General features: G+C 39.4%; 1 protein-coding gene across 8 annotated transcripts in view; it reads right to left on the bottom strand.

Moving 5' to 3' along the window:
• Positions 1–326: 326 nt before the first annotated feature.
• LOC129720839 (uncharacterized) overlaps positions 327–20,817 on the bottom strand; it is a 207,704-nt gene continuing 187,213 nt past the window's right edge. For all 8 annotated transcript variants that reach the window (XM_055672659.1, XM_055672667.1, XM_055672661.1 and 5 more), the window contains 6 exons: positions 19,462–19,664; positions 18,804–19,059; positions 18,528–18,696; positions 18,234–18,464; positions 16,691–18,165; positions 327–2,614 (listed from right to left, as the gene is read on the bottom strand). In XM_055672659.1, coding sequence (XP_055528634.1) covers positions 2,337–2,614; positions 16,691–18,165; positions 18,234–18,464; positions 18,528–18,696; positions 18,804–19,059; positions 19,462–19,664 — 2,612 coding nt within the window. In that variant the 3' untranslated portion in view covers positions 327–2,336. The remainder of the gene's footprint in view (positions 2,615–16,690; positions 18,166–18,233; positions 18,465–18,527; positions 18,697–18,803; positions 19,060–19,461; positions 19,665–20,817) is intronic.

The following is a 20,817-nucleotide window of genomic DNA, read 5'->3' as shown; positions in this document are numbered from 1 at the left end:
AAGACAAAAGATGTTCCGCTTTCACTCTATCGAAGGATGCGCTTAGATCCTTAAATGACTATTTTAATGCTCCTGTTTGTTTTCTGCATTTGCAATACGTCCCAGAGTAGAGGGATGAATATCGTCGGGCTTCCCGCTGGGAATTGCTAATTGCTTTTTATCTTGCTCGTTTAATCATGGTGTGGCGATCGTAAGGATTCGTGTTATTGGTCGATTCAGCAACAGTGAGGTTATGGCTTGCAATCTGCGTCAATTGACGCGGATCGCGCCATTCCGAGGGAATGAGTTTTGCTTTTTTTTATCTGTAACTTGGTTTCCTTTCTGTGTGTTGAATTTCTCTCTACTCTAGCGATCTAATTTGCCGATAAAGGTTTTTGCGTAGTAATAAGAGTAATAAGGAGTGATTGCTACGGTAATCTATGGTTTATTTTTGGCATATAATTTGCTAAAGAAGAACAGTATGTTTTCGATTAATAGTAAGGCCATACAAGAAGACACATTGCGTGCAGTACGGGAAGCTCAATCGAGTTGGTCATGCATGATAATGGCTTAGGTGGGATGATCGAAAATGGAACAAACAAAAAAGTGTTAAATGTTTTGGGGAAAAAACTTTCAACTGCGTCGGAAAGAAAGTCTACAAAGAACTTCGCAGTAATTACAAGGCCAAATGAAGGAAAAGAATGTGTGTTGGGAAATATGAAGGTCAGTTTTTTCGAACATGTTTTGGTGTTTAATATGAATAGTATGTTAGTAATAATATGCTATGAATCTGAGTGTATAGGGTTAAGAAAAATGAACGGCTAGTGAGTTATTGGAAACACGTCATATTTCGCTCATTTTAGATTACATTTTCCGGCGCGAAACTTGTTTTTCCGCTTATTTTTGTAAAATCAACAGAAAAGGTCCCCCCCATTTGGTTCGGTGGTTTTGGTTGGATGTTATTTTACTTACACAAAATATTTCATGTAGTAAAAAAATTCGTTTATACCACTTCGAATTGTTTTTAGCAGTAGTCAGTGTACCTATATTTAGAAATATTTCAATATCCACTGTGATAGAAAGAAGTTACATTACTATCGTCAATGAAGGAGTTTACTAAATGTTTATTATACAAGTTATATCATGCAAGTAATGAACACAGGATCGAAATAATTTGAAATAATTGCTTCTACGCTAAATATAACTGAAAATTTATGAGACAGAAATACAAAGTTTTCTATGACTAAAAACCAAAAACATGCGATGGTCTTGTGCTAACAGATTCCCATGAATCTGCCAGTGGAACCATTATAGCACAAAGACCGCATCTACTGTATCAGCAAACTATTAATCGAAAGCAACTTGGCTTTAATATTGTAACTGATCAACCACGGAACTGCGACTGCACATCCCTCTGCTCCCACCGAAAGGAGCAAGAGGGATACGCGTGTCGCGTCACTATCTAACCGCTACTGAACTTTCAGGATGTGTACACTAAACGCTGCCCTGTTTTGGCTGGCTGACTGGGTATAGTAACGTAAACCACTACAAACTATACTAATGGTAATATGCGCCACGTGTAGTAAGTACTTAGTATTCGAGTAGAATTAATTGCGTTCTTAGTTGACCGGAAAAGTTTTTCTTCAAAGTTACTACTGTGGAAAAACAGACTAGATTTTGGTTTTGTTTCTATCACTACAATCTAATGGATGGATGAGAATACTACGAAATTGGTAAATAAACTTCCAGAGAAAGTTATCGGAACAGTTAGTCTTCCTCCTGTTAACACCCGGTAATCGATCCGAGAAATCAGTGTCATCTAGAGTAATTGGTTTGTCTGAATAACATATTTTAACGTTTATACTAAGTACGTATTAGAATAGGTTCCACTACGGTTAGAATGGTATGTTTTATCAAAGTATCGTAGTAAAGTCGACCTTAATCCGAACCGAAGAGCATCCAATTGCACGTGTGATTCTCTAGCTTATCAAAAATTAGTACCCGGATATTTTCCGCAGATAAATCTTAAACAATATGTCGCCATACTTACGTGATAGTGTAAATTCATTGTGTTTTCTAGAAGAGATTCCTATCGAATAAATAATTGTTCTAAAACGCTGAAGCGTCGATCATATCAGGCGCTGTCGGCAATATTTGAACCTAGGTAGGGTAAACGGTAAAGAACACCTCCGAACTTAAGGACTAGACGTCGGTACATTATACATAGATATCCATACATAAAAACTTAATCGATAACAATCACATACTGATTTCATTCCAAACTGCTGTTTGTCCGTGTTAGATTATAGTTGAATAATTACTGCGGCGTGTGCTTAGCGATTACACGCAGGTCCTGCTCAATGATCGGAATCGTTGAGTTCGTTCAGTTCAACGCTTTGATCCTCGAGGCTTCGTTTGATGTCCGCGAGGGTGCTCATTATTAGTTGCTGTTTGGTTTCCGCATCGAGAGCTTTATCACCACCGTTAGCCACCGTTACCTCTGTCGCTTGCGCACCGTTACCAACTGGTTCGTGTTTTGGATGTAAAGCGTTAGCAGCGTTTTCCTGATGTGATTTTGCCTGACGCTCACGACGCAGTAGCGATATTTTGTACAGCAAAGCTTTTTTCGATAGCTCTAAGAATAAAAAGCAAACGTTACATCAGAATGGTATGCAGTGAGAGGATTAATAGCAAAAATGAATAGACAATCGGTTATATCATATATTTAGTATTTTGTGAAATAATATAGTCATTCAATCAGTTATAGATAAAACAATAAAATAACTTTTAAATTAAAATTTGCACAACATTTACATTTATTTTAATATATCCAATAAAACCCTCAAGTAAATTTTAAATTACTATTTGACTAGCTATACGCACAGGTAAATTTGCTGAATATTTAATCCTAAAAATGAAGTACTACATAGGGTCACAAATAGGAAAATATTGAAAAAAAAATTGTCAAACAAAACTATCGACAAGTTCCATAAAAAAATCGTGGTTATCAGCCATTACAATGCAGTTAAAATTTAAAAGGATTGTTTTTTGCCTAACAAGTTTATTTCATTTTCCAACAATTACATTCATTGTTTTAAATGAAATGTAAAAATGAATGCTTAATAAATCTTAATAATATCATTCGTTGTTTTGCTTTCGTCTCGATTAGACGCAAATTGTTCATCTCCGTTTTAGTTCGCAAAATAACAATACACGAGTTATCGTACGGGTGTTTTTTTTTTTGTCGATTAGTTCTTGTGCTGCGCGATAACAATAGCCTGCAGTTTATTGGCAGAAACATCTTCTGCACACTGGTAGGGGCAGGCTACCCCGCCAGTGATCTGATACGCAGCTGATATATCAGCAAGAATAATTCTCCCGCACCGCTGTTACCCCGCTAGCAGCACGGACCACCATACGATCGAGAGAGTGGAAGTCAACTACAAGTGGCATCTACAAGGTCGCGTGTAGGATACGGCCACTGTGTCACAACACGAAGCTGGATCGTGATTGTTTGTTCTGCGGAGACGCTCGATTAATCCTACTATCAGCCGTGAGGTCGTGACTTAGACGTTCGGTGAAGTATTCACTTTAGAATTTTTATCATTATTATTAATATTATTATTATTATTGTTATTATTATAATTATTATTATTATTATTATTATTATTATTATTATTATTATAATTATTATTATTATTATTATAATTATTATTATTATTATTATTATAATTGTTTTTATTTTTATTATTATTATTATTATTATTATAATTATTATTATTATTATTATTATTATTATTATTATTATTATTATCATTATTATTAATATTATTATTATATTTGCTATTATTATAATTATTATTATTCTTATTATTATTATTATTATTATTATTATTATTATTATTATTATTATTATTATTATTATAATTATTATTATTATTATTATTATTATTATTATTATTATTATTATTATTATTATTATTATTATTATTATTATTATTATTATTATTATTATTATTATTATTATTATTATTATTATTATTATTATTATTATTATTATTATTATTATTATTATTATTATTATTATTATTATTATTATTATTATTATTATTATTATTATTATTATTATTATTATTATTATTATTATTATTATTATTATTATTATTATTATTGTTATTATTATTATTATTATTATTATTATTATTATTATTATTATTATTATTATTATAATTATTATTATTATTATTATTATTATTATTATTATTATTATTATTATTATTATTATTATTATTATTATTATTATTATTATTATTATTATTATTATTACTATTGTTATTAGTATTAGTATTACTGCCTTTTTTTTTCATTTTGATCCATTGTAGTTTGAAAAATTGTTTTTAAAATTTAATAGCAACTACTTGACCCCCCCCCCTCCCCACATTCGAATATTTATCGTTTGTGTGCGGTAGAGCGTAACGCTCCCGCAAAATGGACGACATGCAGGTGCAACTATTCCTGGATGTGGAAACAAATGGGGAAGAGATTGAGATCTCCCCCATCAATTCCCCTCTACCTTCCCCGCTACCTAGCCCCGTACCAAGGGTACCGGCAACACGGGTGAAAGCTTACCCAGATGCTTCGAAAGGTCCGTTCGTAATTTACTTCAGGCCCATAAAGAAGCCTCTAAATATTATTCAAATCGGCAAGGATCTGGCAAAACAGTTTTCGGACGTAACCGAAATTACAAAGGTTAGACCGAACAAACTGCGAGTTGTTGTGAGTAGCTTGAAGCAAGCAAACGCAATTGCTAGCTACGAGCTCTTCACGAGAGAGTACCGCGTGTACATCCCTGCCAAGGACGTGGAGATCGACGGTGTGGTTACCGAAGGAAGCCTCACGGTCGATGACATTTTGCGTCACGGGGTTGGCTGCTTCAAGAACCACCTGATTCAAGATGTAAAAATACTGGATGTCAAGCAGTTGCATTCAGTATCCATCGAAGAAGGGAAGAAGAAATTCTTCCCTTCAGATTCCTTCCGTGTAACATTCGCCGGATCCGCACTGCCGAACTACATCTCTTTGGACAGGGTTCGTCTGCCTGTACGCCTGTTCGTACCGCGGGTCATGCATTGCCATTATTAGCAAGCAGTTAGGTCATACAGCCACCTACTGCTGCAGCAAGGCACGCTGCAGCAAGTGCGGAGGCAATCATGCTGAGACCGCTTGCAGTGAGAATACTGAAAAGTGTCTTTACTGCGAGGAAACTCGGCATGACCTTTCGGCGTGTCCCGCGTACAAACAGCGCGAGGAAAAAATTAAGCGTTCCCTCAAGGAATGATCAAAGCGCTCTTTCGCAGAAATGCTGAAGAGTGCTGAGCCACCCTCGACAGGAAACATCTTTTCCTTTTTGCCAACCGATGAAGGTACATCTGACGATCCCGTCGAAGGGTGTTCTTATGCCATGCCAGAAGGATCTAGGAAGAGGAGAATGATCAACTCACCTAATCTTTCTCGCAAAGGTCGCAAGATAACCCCTAGCGGAATGACCAATAAGCCAACACAAAAAGGAAGCGGTGAAGAAAAACCGAAGCAAGTACCTCCCGGTTTTAAAAATGATCCTCTTTTGGTTAGACAAATGGGTCGAAACAAACGGGTTACTTTCAGATACTCAATTTGGCTTTCGCCGGGGCAAAGGAACGAACGATTGCCTAGCGTTGCTTTCTACCGAAATTCAACTCGCCTTTGCTCGAAAAGAGCAAATGGCTTCTGCATTCTTGGACATTAAGGGGGCTTTTGACTCTGTCTCTGTTGAAGTTTTAACCGAGAAACTTCATTCGCAGGGACTTTCACCTAATTTGAATAAATTTTTGCTCAATTTGTTGTCAGAAAAGCATATGTATTTCTCACATGGTGATTCGACAACTTCCCGAATTAGTTACATGGGTCTTCCCCAGGGCTCATGTTTAAGCCCTCTCTTATATAATTTTTACGTCAATGACATCGATAAATGTCTTGCAAAATCATGCACGCTACGGCAACGTGCAGACGATAGCGTTGTATCCATTACTGGAAGCGAGGCTAACGATCTGCAAGGACCATTGCAAGATACCTTAGACAATTTGTCTGAATGGGCTCTTAAGCTGGGTATCGAATTCTCTCCGGAAAAAAACTCGGCTGGTCGTTTTTTCTAGGAAGCATAACCCAGCTCAACTGCAGCTCCTACTAACGGGTAAAACAATCACTCAGGTTTTAGTCGCTAAATATCTCGGGGTCTGGTTCGACTCTAAATGCACCTGGGCTTGCCATATTAGGTATCTGACACGAAAATGCCAACAGAGGATTAATTTTCTTCGTACGATCACCGGAACCTGGTGGGGAGCCCACCCAGGAGACCTTCTAAGGCTTTACCAAACAACGATATTGTCTGTAATTGAGTACGGGTGTTTCTGCTTCCGCCCCGCAGCAAACACACATTTGATCAAACTGGAACGAATACAATATCGTTGTTTGCGTATTGCCTTAGGCTGCATGCAGTCGACCCATACGATGAGTCTTGAAGTGCTAGCGGGTATTCTTCCGTTGAAACATCGTTTTTGGAATCTCTCTTACCGGTTGCTAATTCGATGCACAGTTATGAACCCATTAGTAATTGAAAATTTCGAGAGGTTGGTCGACCTTCAATCTCAATCCAGATTTGTGACTTTATATTTTGACTATATGGCTCAAGATATTAATCCTTCTTTATACGATTCCTCCAATGTCGCACTTTTAGATACTTCTAATAATGCTATATTCTTCGACACTACCATGAAACAAGACATTTCTGGTATCCCGGATCAATTGAGACCCCAAGAGATCCCTAAATTTTTTTCCAATAAGTTTAAACATGTTAGTTATAATAAAAGGTTTTACACTGACGGATCTAATCTAGATGAGTCCACTGGCTTCGGTGTTTTCCACGAAAATTTTACCGCCTCCTACAAACTCGATGCTCCTGCTTCCGTGTACGTCGCAGAACTTGCTGCCATTCAGTACTCTCTTGGGATTATCGAAACCCTGCCCATAGACCACTACTTCATCTTCACAGACAGTCTCAGTGCCATTGAGGCTCTGCGATCGATGAAGACTGTGAAGCACACCCCGTATTTCCTGGGGAAAATACGGCGGTTTTTAAGTGCTTTAACAGATAAAAATTACCGGGTTACCTTAGCGTGGGTCCCTTCTCATTGTTCCATTCCGGGCAATGGAAAGGCTGACGCTTTAGCTAAGGTGGGTGCTATTGATGGCGATATTTATGTAAGACCAATTGCTTATGATGAATTTTATAGCATTTTGCGTCAGAGAACACTCAACAGTTGGCAATCATCATGGAACTCAGATGAACTGGGACGGTGGCTACATTTCATTTTTCCTAAGGTATCGACGAAAGCATGGTTCAAGGGGTTGGATGTAGGTCGGGACTTTATTCCAGACTCCAGACTTATGTCCAATCACTATACGTTAAACACGCATCTCTTTCGTATAGGGCTTGTAGACAGTAATCACTGCGTTTGTGGCGATGGCTACCATGACATCGAGCATGTTGTTTGGTCGTGTACCGAATACTGTGGTGTTAGGTCTGAGCTCATAGATTCCCTTCGGGCCCGAGGAAAACAACCGAACGTACCCGTGATCTCCAGTACATGACACAGCTATACGGGTTTATAAAAAATGCTGGCATTAAAATTTGATTTCTTTTATCTATTTGCTAGAATACAATTTCTGTCACAAACTGAAAGAGAATGATACACCCAGCTGGAGACACTAAAACGAAGACTCGGCATCTCTATGTTTACGCAGACACCTCAGACCAAAACTGCTCAAATAGAACATCACTGGTTAGCCTCGTACAAATGAATACATTCTGTAATATAAAATAGTTAAAAACAAAATTGTAACACCCCTCCTCTCACCTTAAATCCCCACTAGCTCGTAGTCGGCCGCGAGAATGAAAAAAGGACTCCCTCTTTTCCCTGCTAATTTAGAATTAAAAAAAATGTACTTGGCTCAGTTAAACATAAATTGTATCGTGCCGTGTCAAATAAACTATTTAAAAACTAACTAAATCTTAATAAATGGATAAGAAATTCAAAAAAATCACCGGCTCTTACTCTCAGTTACGATTACTTAGAAAACAACAAAGATAAAATGAAATAAATGACTTAGAGCGTTGCAAAAATGTACAATTTTTGCTGAGTACTTTATGTTTTTTATGGTGACCATATTCATGAAATAAACTTGTAATCACCATCAGCAGCAGCATTGCAGTTTTAAACTATTCGTAAAACCCTTCGAAACATCAAATCATGGAAGTAAATAATGATTGAACTGTGGGAACTCTGTCCTTTTTTGATGCTGATATAGAGAACACACAGTACAGTCAGGTTTTTTTTACGCGGTTTTTTTATACGCGGTTTTTTTTGCGAGTTTTTTTTACGCGGATTTTTTAATTAACGCGGTTTTTTTTACGTGGATTTTTGAATTATCGCGTTTGTTTTTACGTGGATTTTCGAATTAACGCGGTTTTTTTTACGCGGTTTTTTTACGAGGTACGTATCCCCCGCGTAAAAAAAACCTGACTGTAAATGGTTGGTGTCTATTCATGTCGTCTGTGCTAAGAATGCTCGAATGTGATTCAGCAATGAAGTAATAATAATATTTAGCATATAACAAAATTTTGTCTATTCAACAAACATATTGACTATGGTTATCCATCATCACTCATGAAGCAAAGCCCAGGTACTGCATTCCTTCTGGAATTTGACCTTCTGTTTATTCAACACAGACTTCGCAGCCAACCGTTAGTGTACAGGACAATTGCGGAGCGATCCTATTGACTCCATCGGCCTCTCCCAGCCGAGGTTCGAACATGAGACGGCTGACTCGTTAGGCCAGTACCTCGAGACCAACTGGAAGGTAAATCAATCATCACTCAATGAACAATTCAATTACTTGTTTAGTAGAAATTGATGTTTTGAAAAACATGTCATTTGTAATATTCGAAAAATCGGATTTGGGGTAAGTTTCGTCTGCAATTATTGATTTTAAGTCATAATTTTAAAAATTTGATAATGCGTCGGTTGCGTCCTCAAGCTGTGGTACGTGAGATTTGTTTATATGTTATTCTAAACCTATAAATCTTAAGTACAAAAAAATCACAGGAGGGTTGTGTGCAAAGCCACGACCGCAAGAAAACTTTTACAAGAAAGATAACCTGGCTGCTTGCGTGTCAGTCATTTTGAAATCGGATTTGTTTCGTATATACCGCTTGTTAAGCACAGTATCAACAAATCACAATAAACATCAAACAAACTGCTGTGCATTTGCAGCAGCATCAAACCTCAGTTGCAGTTATTAATGACCATTTATTATGCTCTTCCAAATACATTTTGTAGTCTTAAAAAAGGCCGATTGCTACAATTGCAATTTTCATTCAATTGTTGCATAAATGCTTCATGGTCAGATAGCGTGCGATATCCGCTCTGACCAGTCTTGTCCACTTACTCATCTTTGTGCATTTATCAACACATAAATTGCATCATATCAATTTTTTAGTAGGCATTGTGATGAACAAGAAAAAAAGCACAACCTTATTGAGCGATGCCTTTGCGTGTAGGGAGTGTGGAATATAACTACACACATGAGTAGGCGAGCCAAAGCTGGGCGCTGTTGAGTAAATTTACTGTGTCTGGGCTAAATTTATCATAGACCTGCACCGTGATAGTAAAAAAACTCAGTGAGCATAGCACAGTGAGTATAGCGCAGAGCCCTACGGAAACGCTACAGAACAGGTTATTAAGAAAACAGACAGAAACGTTTACCCAGCTAGAATTTTCATCATAGTGCGCTTATCAATGAGCAATACATGTGCGCTATCTACATTTTATCAGTTGCAATCGGAAAAGTCTCTCTGCGGGAGCTTCATGCGCTTTCTTTTTACAATACAAGCTTTCTGATGTTGCGTATTTTGCTTGCTTCACACAGTGTGCATTTGCTTCTGTGCAAATTATATGAGCCTCTTTGTTACACACGATGAATATGCCAAGACTGGCTCTGACATAATAAATTTTTCGAACGTTGTGGAATGATATAATTGGAAAAATTGGTGTGGCTGAATTATTTCCATTTATACCATCCTACAACGTTCGAAAAATGTTATTTCGTATGTTGTTATACTCATGTACGAAAAACACATCTCATTCATTCTGGACCCGCCTTTATTTTCAGTTCCTACAGATTTTCTCAGTTTCGTAACACGGATGTACAAAAACGATTTCTTGTGGACTTTCTGTCGAGCCGGACCGATAGAGCTCTCATTAAGGCAACAAAATAATATGTATTGTGTCGTCTTGTGCGGCTTGGAAGAAAAAAATGTTCCGGTCTCCGTGTCGCATGGAAGCAAATTATTGCGTGTTTGATATTGTCGATGGTAGACATGAGTATGAAGGTCGAAATTCTGCTGGGTTGTCAAACTTTAACCGTCTTCTTCAAGACGTTACATCATTGTTAATGAAGTGTTGTGAATTTTCTAAAACAGACTCAGCATCGTGAGCAGAACGTGCCGAACTTTTCTGTTTGAAATCGATTTGTTTCGTATATACCGCTTGTTATGCACAGTATCAACAAATCGTAATAAACATCACACTGCTGTGCATTTGCAGCAGCAACAAACCTCAGTTGCAGTTTATTAATAACCATTCATTATGCTCTTTCAAAATATTCAGTAGCCTCGAAAAAGGCCGATTGCTACAATTGCAATTTTCATTCAATTATTGCATAAATGCTTCATGGTCAGATATACCCGCTGCAACTGCTACGCTATTCGTAGCCATGCAACAGTTGTGGCCGCTATACGCTGCCATTGGTATCCGCTGTCCTTGCATCAGCTGGCCCAGCTGCTATCGATGCTGAGATCCGCTGCAACTAGTGCGCTATCCATTGCTACGCCACAGCTGTGGCCGCTATCCGCTATCGCTGGTATCCACTGCACTGCTACTGCTAAGGGATGACTGCTCAGAGATCAGATCAGAGGTCGAATTTTTCGTTTTGACAAGGCTTGACTATTTTCAATAGTACAATAGTTTGAATAATAAAATTACAATTATCTTCATTTGGGAAGAATCTTAGAAGATTTTCCAATCTATTGCTGTAAGAACAAAGGAAATCCATCGAATACAAACCGATTTATTAGCATTTGAAATTGGACATATTTTTCACTTCATTCGGTTTTAGATTTTCATTTCACATCCCTATGTAGCCGAACTTCCTGAGAGAAGTATTCTACTTCAAAAATCACATTAGGAGCAATTGATTGGTAGTTTAATAATTTTTCTGATGAGCGATTCTAATTCATCAACAAAACCAGACACAAGCACTCCGCCCAAAGAAAGATGTCGACGAAATCCTTGATACAAAATTTTGAACAGTGCTCTGGCATTTCATAATTGGTTGGTATCCATTCATGTTAGGGATGGGGAAACTATCAGTAACTACTGATAATTATCAGTAAGGAAAAATATCATTTACTATCAGTTAAGTTTTTCACTTAGGCGGCATCCATAAATTACGTAACGCTCATAAGGGGGAGGGGGAGTATGCTTGGGCGTTACGATTTGTTACACAGGGGAGGGGGGAGGTGAGTTCAGCGTCACGTAACGAAAAATCTCTGGAGAGACTCTCAAAAACGAGCATTTTTATCAAGGAAATCCTTCTGCAGCGTTACGTAATTTTTATGGGGGGAAGGTGTTGGCGTTACGTTTCGTTACACATGGGGGGGGGGGGTCCAAAAATTGGGTTTTTTGCGTTACGTAATTTATAGATGTCGCCTTACTGATATTGTTTGCATTTTGACGTAGAATTAGGTCTTACGGCTAGTCAGTTTCCAAAGGATTTGCTTTATTCTAAAAGCAATCCCTTGGAAAATAGCTATGCGTCCATCAAGATGCGGAAAATTGTGATTTTATTATGCTGACTAATGTACTATAGGAAAATGTAGAGTTGTTGAACCAGCAGAGCAGCAGCTGATTTTAGCGCAACAAGGCCCAGCGTTCCACACGAACCAACCAGTTGACTGCAGCACTGTAAAGCATTGCTAAGGGCATCTTCAGCGGTGGTCTATTTTCGAAACAACTTTATACTAGATTTACACCAGCGAAATCTGAATAGAACCAGCACAGACTAACAGACGTAACACTGGAACCTAGCTCCATCGTCACGGAAAAACGATCATTTCAAATTCCCAATCCAATAACAGTCTTTTCGTGACAACGCCGCTTGGGGCGCTGTCATGCAATCTCATACATATTTTGTGGTTTCTAGTGTTACTAACGTTAAGTACTGGAATCGTCCGAACGATGATTTTATTGAAAATTTGTTCGAAGTGTTATGTCTGTTAGTCTGTTGAACCAGCTAATATAGACCAACTTTTCGTTCTCCGCACCGGTGTTGTATATCTTGTTGCTTTAAACCGCTGACATCTGTCACACTGTCAACAGTGTCAGTTTATGAGACTTGTTTTAATAAAAAGCACTCAATATAACAAACGGTAATTCGATAATTTTTACGTACAAAACGATTACTTTGGCAAGACACTTTATATCCACAAGACTTTATGGATTTGACGGTTCGACCCGAGCGTCAATGACATTTCTCAGGATGGATTGGTATGATCTAAAATTTCTGCTCCGAAACCCTACTTGGTTTCGGAGGATAGCGAAAAATATTTGATCGCGTAGATGTTCATCTTCCGTTTTCGTCTCATCAATCTTTTAAAATCTTGCAGTTCTTCAAACTTGGTTTGGGTTTTGAGGATATTGGGTGGCATTGCGCAGCTCGATTCGAACGATTTTCGCTATTTTCGAGTAGGTCACACACTGCCAGTTATGCTTCAAGCTTAAAAGGACCAGTCATTGTCATTTGTCCTGCGGCTCATCTAACCCGTAAAGTCGAAAAATACGAAAAACGAAACATAACGCCCCCAGCGATCATTTAGTTTTGTTCGAGTTGCTCGGAACGAAATGCGCAATGTCACCATTTGAACGTTTTCAGTTCAGTGTCTTCGAGGAACATTTTTATGGCCTCTTAAGTTCTCCTCTAGTCCCAATACAATTAAGGCGACAGTTATGGTCTTTCAGAATTCCCCCTTTTGCTGGTCGGTTTCCTTGATGCCAAAAACGACAAACCTGTTCATATTCTGCTTCAGAAAAGCCACAAAAATGAATTGTGAGTTGTCATAAAAAATCTTTGTTTTGTTTATTCCCCAACACTCGCAAAACGCTTATATGGAAATAGCCAAAAATGAGGTGTTCAATTGAAATATGACATTTTACCTACCTATTGGCAGCGTACAAAGGGTTTCAGAACGATCTATTTCTTGTTCCAAAAAGTGACAAAAATAGACCAAAACGTATACCAGTTTCAAATTTTTTCAATTTAGATCTGGTATAAAACAAAATTTACACCACCGGTGCAGCAGTGAATTTGAGTTTGTTAAAAAAAAATAGAATAAAACAACGATTTGGACCACCGCTGAAGATGCTCTAAATATGTCAGAACATGTTAGTAATTTTGTCCGGATTTGTCGGGATTGAATCTCTGAACTAATGAATTGATAATCTTAGCCGAAGAGTCAACGCAACGTGATTTTTTGTGGGAGCGCTCTATACTCTATACATTCGATAGCTCTCGTATCCGGAGCGAATTAAAACAATTGTAGGCGATTGATTGAATTTTATTAGAATGAACAAAACAGAAACGGACTTAAAACATGTTGCTTTTTCAATTTCTCTAATGTAATCCCAAATCATCAAACATATGCAATATCGTCAACGAAAAATAATGTCAAACCAACGATGCTTAAACTAAAAGTATAGCTGCATAAAAGCAACACTAACAGCGAAATTTTCGATAATTATAGCTCATTTCTAACTTTGTCATTATATCGGTGATTTGAATGTCCTTGCTTAAAAATGTAATGCAAATTACTGATAATTACTGATAGTAATCAGTAACGAGTTGGAAATTACTGATAACTCAGTAACAATTTTTAGTGATAACTCCCACCACTAATTCATGTTGTCTGTGCTAGTAATCCTCGCATGTGATTGGTTCTTGTTCACCTAAATTTGTTCTTGAAACTTTTTATCAATTTTCAGCGCTGAGCAATGAAATAGTTGTAATAACTAGCATATTACAAAATTGTCCAACATTTTACCTATCCAACAACATATTGGTTATTGTTATTCTTCATGTGGTCATGCTGATAAAATCGTTTGAATTCTGATGCAACATTTGCCAGTTTCATTTCCAATTTCACAGAATGCATCCCAGTATAGAAAACCCACGTCAAAAGTTCTGGAACAAGGCTCTAACATTGACATTAAAAAAAGGACAAAAAATGCCGATTTGTCATGTGTTAACCTTCATACGCACTGACGAAACTACCCATGCAGCATCAATCATAGCAACTCATGAGTCAGCAAAAAAAATTTGAAAGCTCTACCAGTCGAACTCAAACCGTGATGACAAAAACAGGGAAGCTACTCCGTTCAAAAGTGTATACGTTCAAGGTAGGTACCCTGCCGCGTCGAAAACGGACATCGTGTGGTACTTTGTGGACGTCGGATACATCCGTTCCGGTATTGACCCTGCACGATAAAAAGCTCCAAAGGATGCTGAAGAGGAAGACCGAGGGAAAAGTGGCTACATCGCTGTGTGCGTCTGGCTGGGAGGTCGGTGCAACTGATCAAACAGTGAAAAATTACCTGGCGAACATGAAGGAAGCGCCAGGAAGCCAGGAAGCGGCAGTCTCGTCCATTGGTCTCGGAGCTGCAGGCTATGATGCAGCGGCAGCGGCTGAATAAGACGGTCAGGTCAATTTTCCCTGCGAATGACGACGTGGCGGTGGTGATGGACTGCGAGACCTATCTCACCCTGAATAGCAGCGGCTGGCAGGGCACTTCGTATTTAACTTTCTCCACTAAGGAAGTGAGCTTCGAGGTGAAATTCATTTCACACACCGCGTTTCCCAAGAAGGTTCTGCTATGGCTGACAATCAGCGGAAAGGCATGTCAAAGCTGCTCTTTTTTCGCTCCGAACTGGCCTAGAACGGATGAATTTCTAGTAAAAAGTGCCTGCCGGAAGTTGTCGTTCATTGGGAAACACCATAAGGGTGAAAAACACGGTGTTCTGGCTGGATCTGGTGACGGTCCACTACTCGAAGCTTTTGTTGGAGGAAAAAGAGTGGCTGAAAATCGATGTAGTATCCATTCCAAGTCGACGAACCCGCCCAACGTCCCTCAGCTGCGTTCCATCGAGAATTTCTGGGCTAACCTGAAGCATAAGACCTACTCCAACAATTTTGTCGCGAAAACTGAGGAGGAATTGATAATTAAAACATGCACGCTCTCAAAGGCTTAGAACTTTTTTGCAAGTAAGTTAATATAATTAGCTTCCATAGATAGGCTTGTCATTCTCCTCAATATGTGTAAAGCAGAGTGAATATTCACCATTCAATCCTTCACTATACCCAGCATGTATGCTGCGTTTAGCAATATTTTGCCCCAAACTACTTCATTCTGCTTTGTGCTGTGTTTCTACCGCTCGCAGAAAATAATACACTTGCTACTTATACCAAAGCTGAGCGAAACAAGAGAGGTGAATCACTCTCTTGAGAATGCACAGAAGTAAACCGCGGTGTTCACTCCTGAGATAAATTCGAAAGCTTTCGAAGGAAAACACGCATAACGGGCGGCTGAATTTATTTTTTCATCAGTCTCGAGATACAATGCAACCAGCGTAATCTACATTTTCATATACATCTTTCCCTTATTTGATAGGGAAACTGCTTCATTATTTATCTCATTAAGCCGATATTCACGAAAAATGTACGGATAAAACGCCAAATTTTCATGAAATCATTGAACAAATAAACCAAACACATAAATACTACGCTCTAACAGCAGGTTTAGAAAATTGTTCAAGGAAAGGGGTTGTTTCAGACTTTTCGAAGAACCTTTACCTTCGAGACATCAAATTAGTCTAGGTTCATGGAAACAAACATCAAGTGACCTATTGGGACGGGGAGACTCTGTCAATTTTTTTTTTGAATATTGATACAGGAATATCACAGGGAATGGTTGGTGTCTATCCATGTCGTCTGTGCTAGGAATGCTCGCATGTGATTGGTTCATTATTCGCGTAAATTTGTCCTTGACACTTTTTATCGATTTTTACTGCTTTGCAAATAAAAAAATAGTGATTACTAGCATATTACAAAACTGCTAAACATTTTATCTATTCACCAAAATACTGATTATTGTTATCCATCATGTAGTTAAGCTGTTATTATCGTTTTAAATCTGACGCAACATTTGCCAGTTTCATTTCCAATTTTACAGAATGCATACAAGTATAGAAAACAATGACGTAGTCCCACGTCAAAACTAAATTGTGACATGAAGAATGAAACAAAAGTGTTGGTCAAAAACACAGGTGGTAGAGATTGGAGGGGGAAAAAAAATGAATAAGAATGAAGTATCGTGTTTTTAAAATAACCAAACTATTACAGGAACAGTGAAGCGCCAAATTTGTAGTTGGTAGTAGTGTCAAATAAACAGAACAGTACAAATAATGGTACAACTTTGGATCAAACGACAAAAATGGCCAAACTCACCCGGATCGGCATCGAGACTGCGCTGAATCTTCTCGAACGTTGAACTGCCGGTGTAGATTTTTCTCTTTAGCGGTTCACTCTGGGGACAGTAGCTATCGTAGGTGAGTGTGTTTCCGATGTCAACCGATCGGAAGGACATCAGTGGCGACTTTTGTATGCCCCGTTTCATATCTCCCTCGTTCAGTGAACTGGAGTACACTATCGTTTTGTCAGCAGGAATTGGAAGCTCGTTCGCGAAGGAATCACCATCGCCAACCAATCCGGCAGAGTGAATCGTATGCCTGAAGGTGTTCAACTGTTTCCCTGTAATGTTTTTCCTCGCAGAGGAGATAGTTTCTTTATTGGATTTGCTTTTGTTGTGATTTTTGTCCAGATTCCGGCTTAATTCGCAGTCCGAATCCGAGTCAGAGTCGAAGTTCAGCTTTGGACTTTGACTGCGGAATCGTCTTCTGGTGATAATTGGCGACTTTGGAGGTACAATGTTTCGCTCGTAGGTTACTGCTTGTGTAGACAATTTGGCACTTTTCAGGTCATTTTCATTATCATTCTGCCGACGAATCAGTTCAGAGCATTGATTTTGATTAATGAAATTAGTAACGTGAGTTTTACGTGGTATAACCCGGGAGTTCCGGGGGCTGTTCGGAACCGAGAGTGACGTTTCAAAGCGCAGAACTTCCAGCCGTTTGTTTATTATGACGCCTTCGGTTGGATTGAGTTCGGCTCCATTTTCCGAACATCGCTGCGAGCAGGTTTTGGCGAGTTCTCGCTTAAGGTCTGCTTCGCAATTGCGTAGAATTTCTACTCGTTTGTTCGCTGGTGGATTGCAGATTCTTCTCGGACTGCAGATTGTGGTCGGTGGTTCTTTGGTTTCCTTCAGTTCTTTAACACTGTTTGTTTTCATCGAAAACAGAATGGTTTCGGCTTCGTGTATCAACTGTTTGTACTTCACATCGGCTTCGAGGTCTGCCTTTAGAAGTGCCTTTTCGCTTTCCGAAATCGCGAGTATTCGACTGTGAAGTGAGTGCACTTCGGTGAAGGTTAGCGAGTTACATCGGTTCGTTAAGGGAGAGTTGCGACTTGAAGATCTTTCTTCGGACTGATTTCTTCTCAGCGACACCGGGGTGCCACCAAGGCTCCTGCAACCTCGACTAACAGCCACATTTCCTACCAGGGGGGCACCATTCGTTCCTTCCAAATGCTTCTTCCGGGTGCGAACCAGTTTCTTTCGTCGCTTTGAGCCGCCATTTTCGCTGTTTCGCTTGCTGCGGCTTCGGTGCTTCGAGGAGCATCTCTCCGGGAAGTTATGATAGGAACAGCTGCCAGTGTGTTTGTAGTTTTCCCTGTCGGTGACTTCCTGCATCGACCCGGTGTCAATAAAGTCCAGATCCAGCAGGTCATCCGTGTCACACTCGTCACCCGCGTCCTGCCCGGTGTCGATATCTGACGGACAGTCCGTTGGATCGGAATCGCTACAGCTATAGAATGTTAACAGATTTTAATCAAATGGTGCCTCGATGTGCAATAAAGACTGATTGAACCTCACCTCAAGATATCAGTCTCTTTCTCATAATGATAGCTCTCGTCAAATTTACCCATCATTTCGTTCAGGGTCGCATCCTCATCGCTGTCCAGGTTCGAGCAGTAGGTTGTTGCCTTGCTATCCAACCTGGACACATCCGCACCCTTTCGGATACCCTTCGGGGTAACTATCTTCTTGCTGATAACCTTCTCGGTTGAGGAACTGGATTCCGAATCGGAGAGAGCGTTTGATTTCCTAGAATAGTGAACAAATAAATACGACCTGTTGTCACTACCATCCAGTTCAGTAATTGCGTACTTGCAATCCTTCTTGTTATCATCGGTGCCACTGCTCGACTTGATACCCGAGGATGTCGTCGAACCCGAGTCTTGGTCCGTCCTCTTGAGACTGGTGCTGGCCAACGATCCGTCCAGAGTTGTAAGCCACGGATTGGTTCTAATCCGGCAACGTTGTCTTGGCGAGGGAGCTGCAAAAAAGCGAAAAAAAGAAAAACGATTGATAGAGCGAATCATGCATTTTCCTGTTATCATCGAGCTTATTATAGCCTAGGGAGCAATTGCCTGTGCGTCGTACATTCTATACTGCGATAGTGCTGCATCCCGAGATTTTTCTGCATTATGGGGCTCATTGCAACTGCATTTGGCACAGTCTGATGCTGCTGTTGTGATAAGAAGCCATTGTTGTTGCTGTTGTTGGCGGCATTATTATTGCAGCTGGCGCTGAAATCGTTCTTAAGGATTGCCATACCGGTAGAGCTGTTTCCATTCACAACCGGTCCACTACCTTTCACCAGATCGTACGATTCACTGGAGCACTTTCTTGGAGATGGCTACAAGAAAAAGGCAAGAAAAAGGAAATGATGTTATTTTTGCGCGAAATGGAAGTCCCAGATCGGAAACATAAAGATAAGAGTCGGCTTCTGCTTTTCATTTCACGGGTTTGAACTGTTCCGCAGCGAATGGTCTCGACGGTGCATTTTCATTTTACGTTCATTGTTGTTTTTTAGTGCGGTTACTGCCTATTGGTGAACTGTGCAGATGAAATATAATGTTGAGCGTTATGAGGGTCACTGACTGATGGTGTTCATGATTCTTATTACCGCTATCAAGCTGTTTGCATTGTATAGTTGAATTTTGTTTGGACAATAAAATGAACATTTTGCTACGAAATGTTAGCAAAATTGCACCACACAAACATTTATGTTAAGTGAATCTCATTTTTTCAAACTCACCAAATCCTCAACCGCAAACTCGACATGTTTCTCTTCAATCCGGTTGAGACCGCACTTGAATTTGTTTCCATTGTCGAAGCCGCCTCCTGCTGCTCCTCCAGCGCCGACTCCTGCTCCACCGCTGCATGCCGTGAGTCCTTTCGGAAAGTAGTGGGTGCCAGTTCGGATGTTGATGTAATACTCCGGTGTGTAAGAGCAGCCACCTGAAGTGGGGGGAAACAAAACAGTGCTTGTTGAGTTTGATTCGTTAAATTTTCCGATACTTGTTCATCAACTAACGAACCGCTTCTACGGTACGTACGGATACGGGCAGGTTGAAAGAGTTGGTGAAGAGAGTTCGCAATTGTGTCATAAAATTATGCGGCACAGACGGGTAAATGCGTGTCAATGAGGGAAATCGACGATTTTTATGCTCTTCACCGGCGGTGATGTGGCGTCATACGTTGAACATATTTTTTCCGGTGAATGGAGGAAGGAGCTGCTGTTTTTATTGGGCCGTGAAATTTTGTTATTATATTGTCGCCATGTCTGCATCTAATATGACTTATTGATGCTGTGGGAAAGTGTTATTGGGTTTGGGAACGTACTTTGATATTAGGAAATGAGTGGTCCAATTATTGAGGCATGCTAGAAGGTGCTTTCATGGGACATTTTTCATGAATTAATCTATTGCGCATTTCTCAGTCAGTAACTTATGATAGATCGATTTTGTATTAAAAATCAATGTGAATTGTGTCCCTATTTGACGTTCTCAAGTTTTAGGGTTAATATTTAATTTCAAGTTTGGTTCTCAAGTTTTGGGGTTAAAATAGAATTCAATTAATAAGTTCAACACTTCAAAAATGTGAAAGCGAAAATCAACAGGCGAACACTGATATTTACATTGATTACGGATAGTGTTGTTCTGCTAAAAGTTTAAGCCTTTTACGGAATCACTATTAACTTTTATTAATTTTAGAAGCAGATGCGTTCATAGCCAATTAGGTACCCATAACACGATATAAAGATTGTCATCGAAAATATGAGTGCTCATGATTGGCGGGAGGAATTCTTCCGCCCCGTTATTAAAAAGGAAAGCCGTCAATTTACCACCAACAACAATGGCTTGAGACTAGTGAACTTCACTTCGAACGGATTAATAAACCACGTGGAATAACATCCACAACGCGGCCAGTGAAACCGCGCGAGAGATGAAAGCCACGGCAATGGGAACCACGCGTAGTGGGTGGTTTTATGCTGAGTGTCTTGTAGTGTTGAAACAGGCTTCATCGCCATTGAAAACGAGAATACTACGATCGCGTCCTCACGAGGTGGAGCAATGCACACTGGGAAAAAACGGACCCAAATTCCCACTAA

This window comes from Wyeomyia smithii, chromosome 2, assembly GCF_029784165.1.
Source record: "Wyeomyia smithii strain HCP4-BCI-WySm-NY-G18 chromosome 2, ASM2978416v1, whole genome shotgun sequence".
NCBI classification, from domain to species: Eukaryota; Metazoa; Arthropoda; class Insecta; order Diptera; family Culicidae; genus Wyeomyia; species Wyeomyia smithii.
The sequence above is the reverse complement of the archived record's forward strand: the minus strand, read 5'-3'. Positions and strand labels throughout refer to the sequence as shown.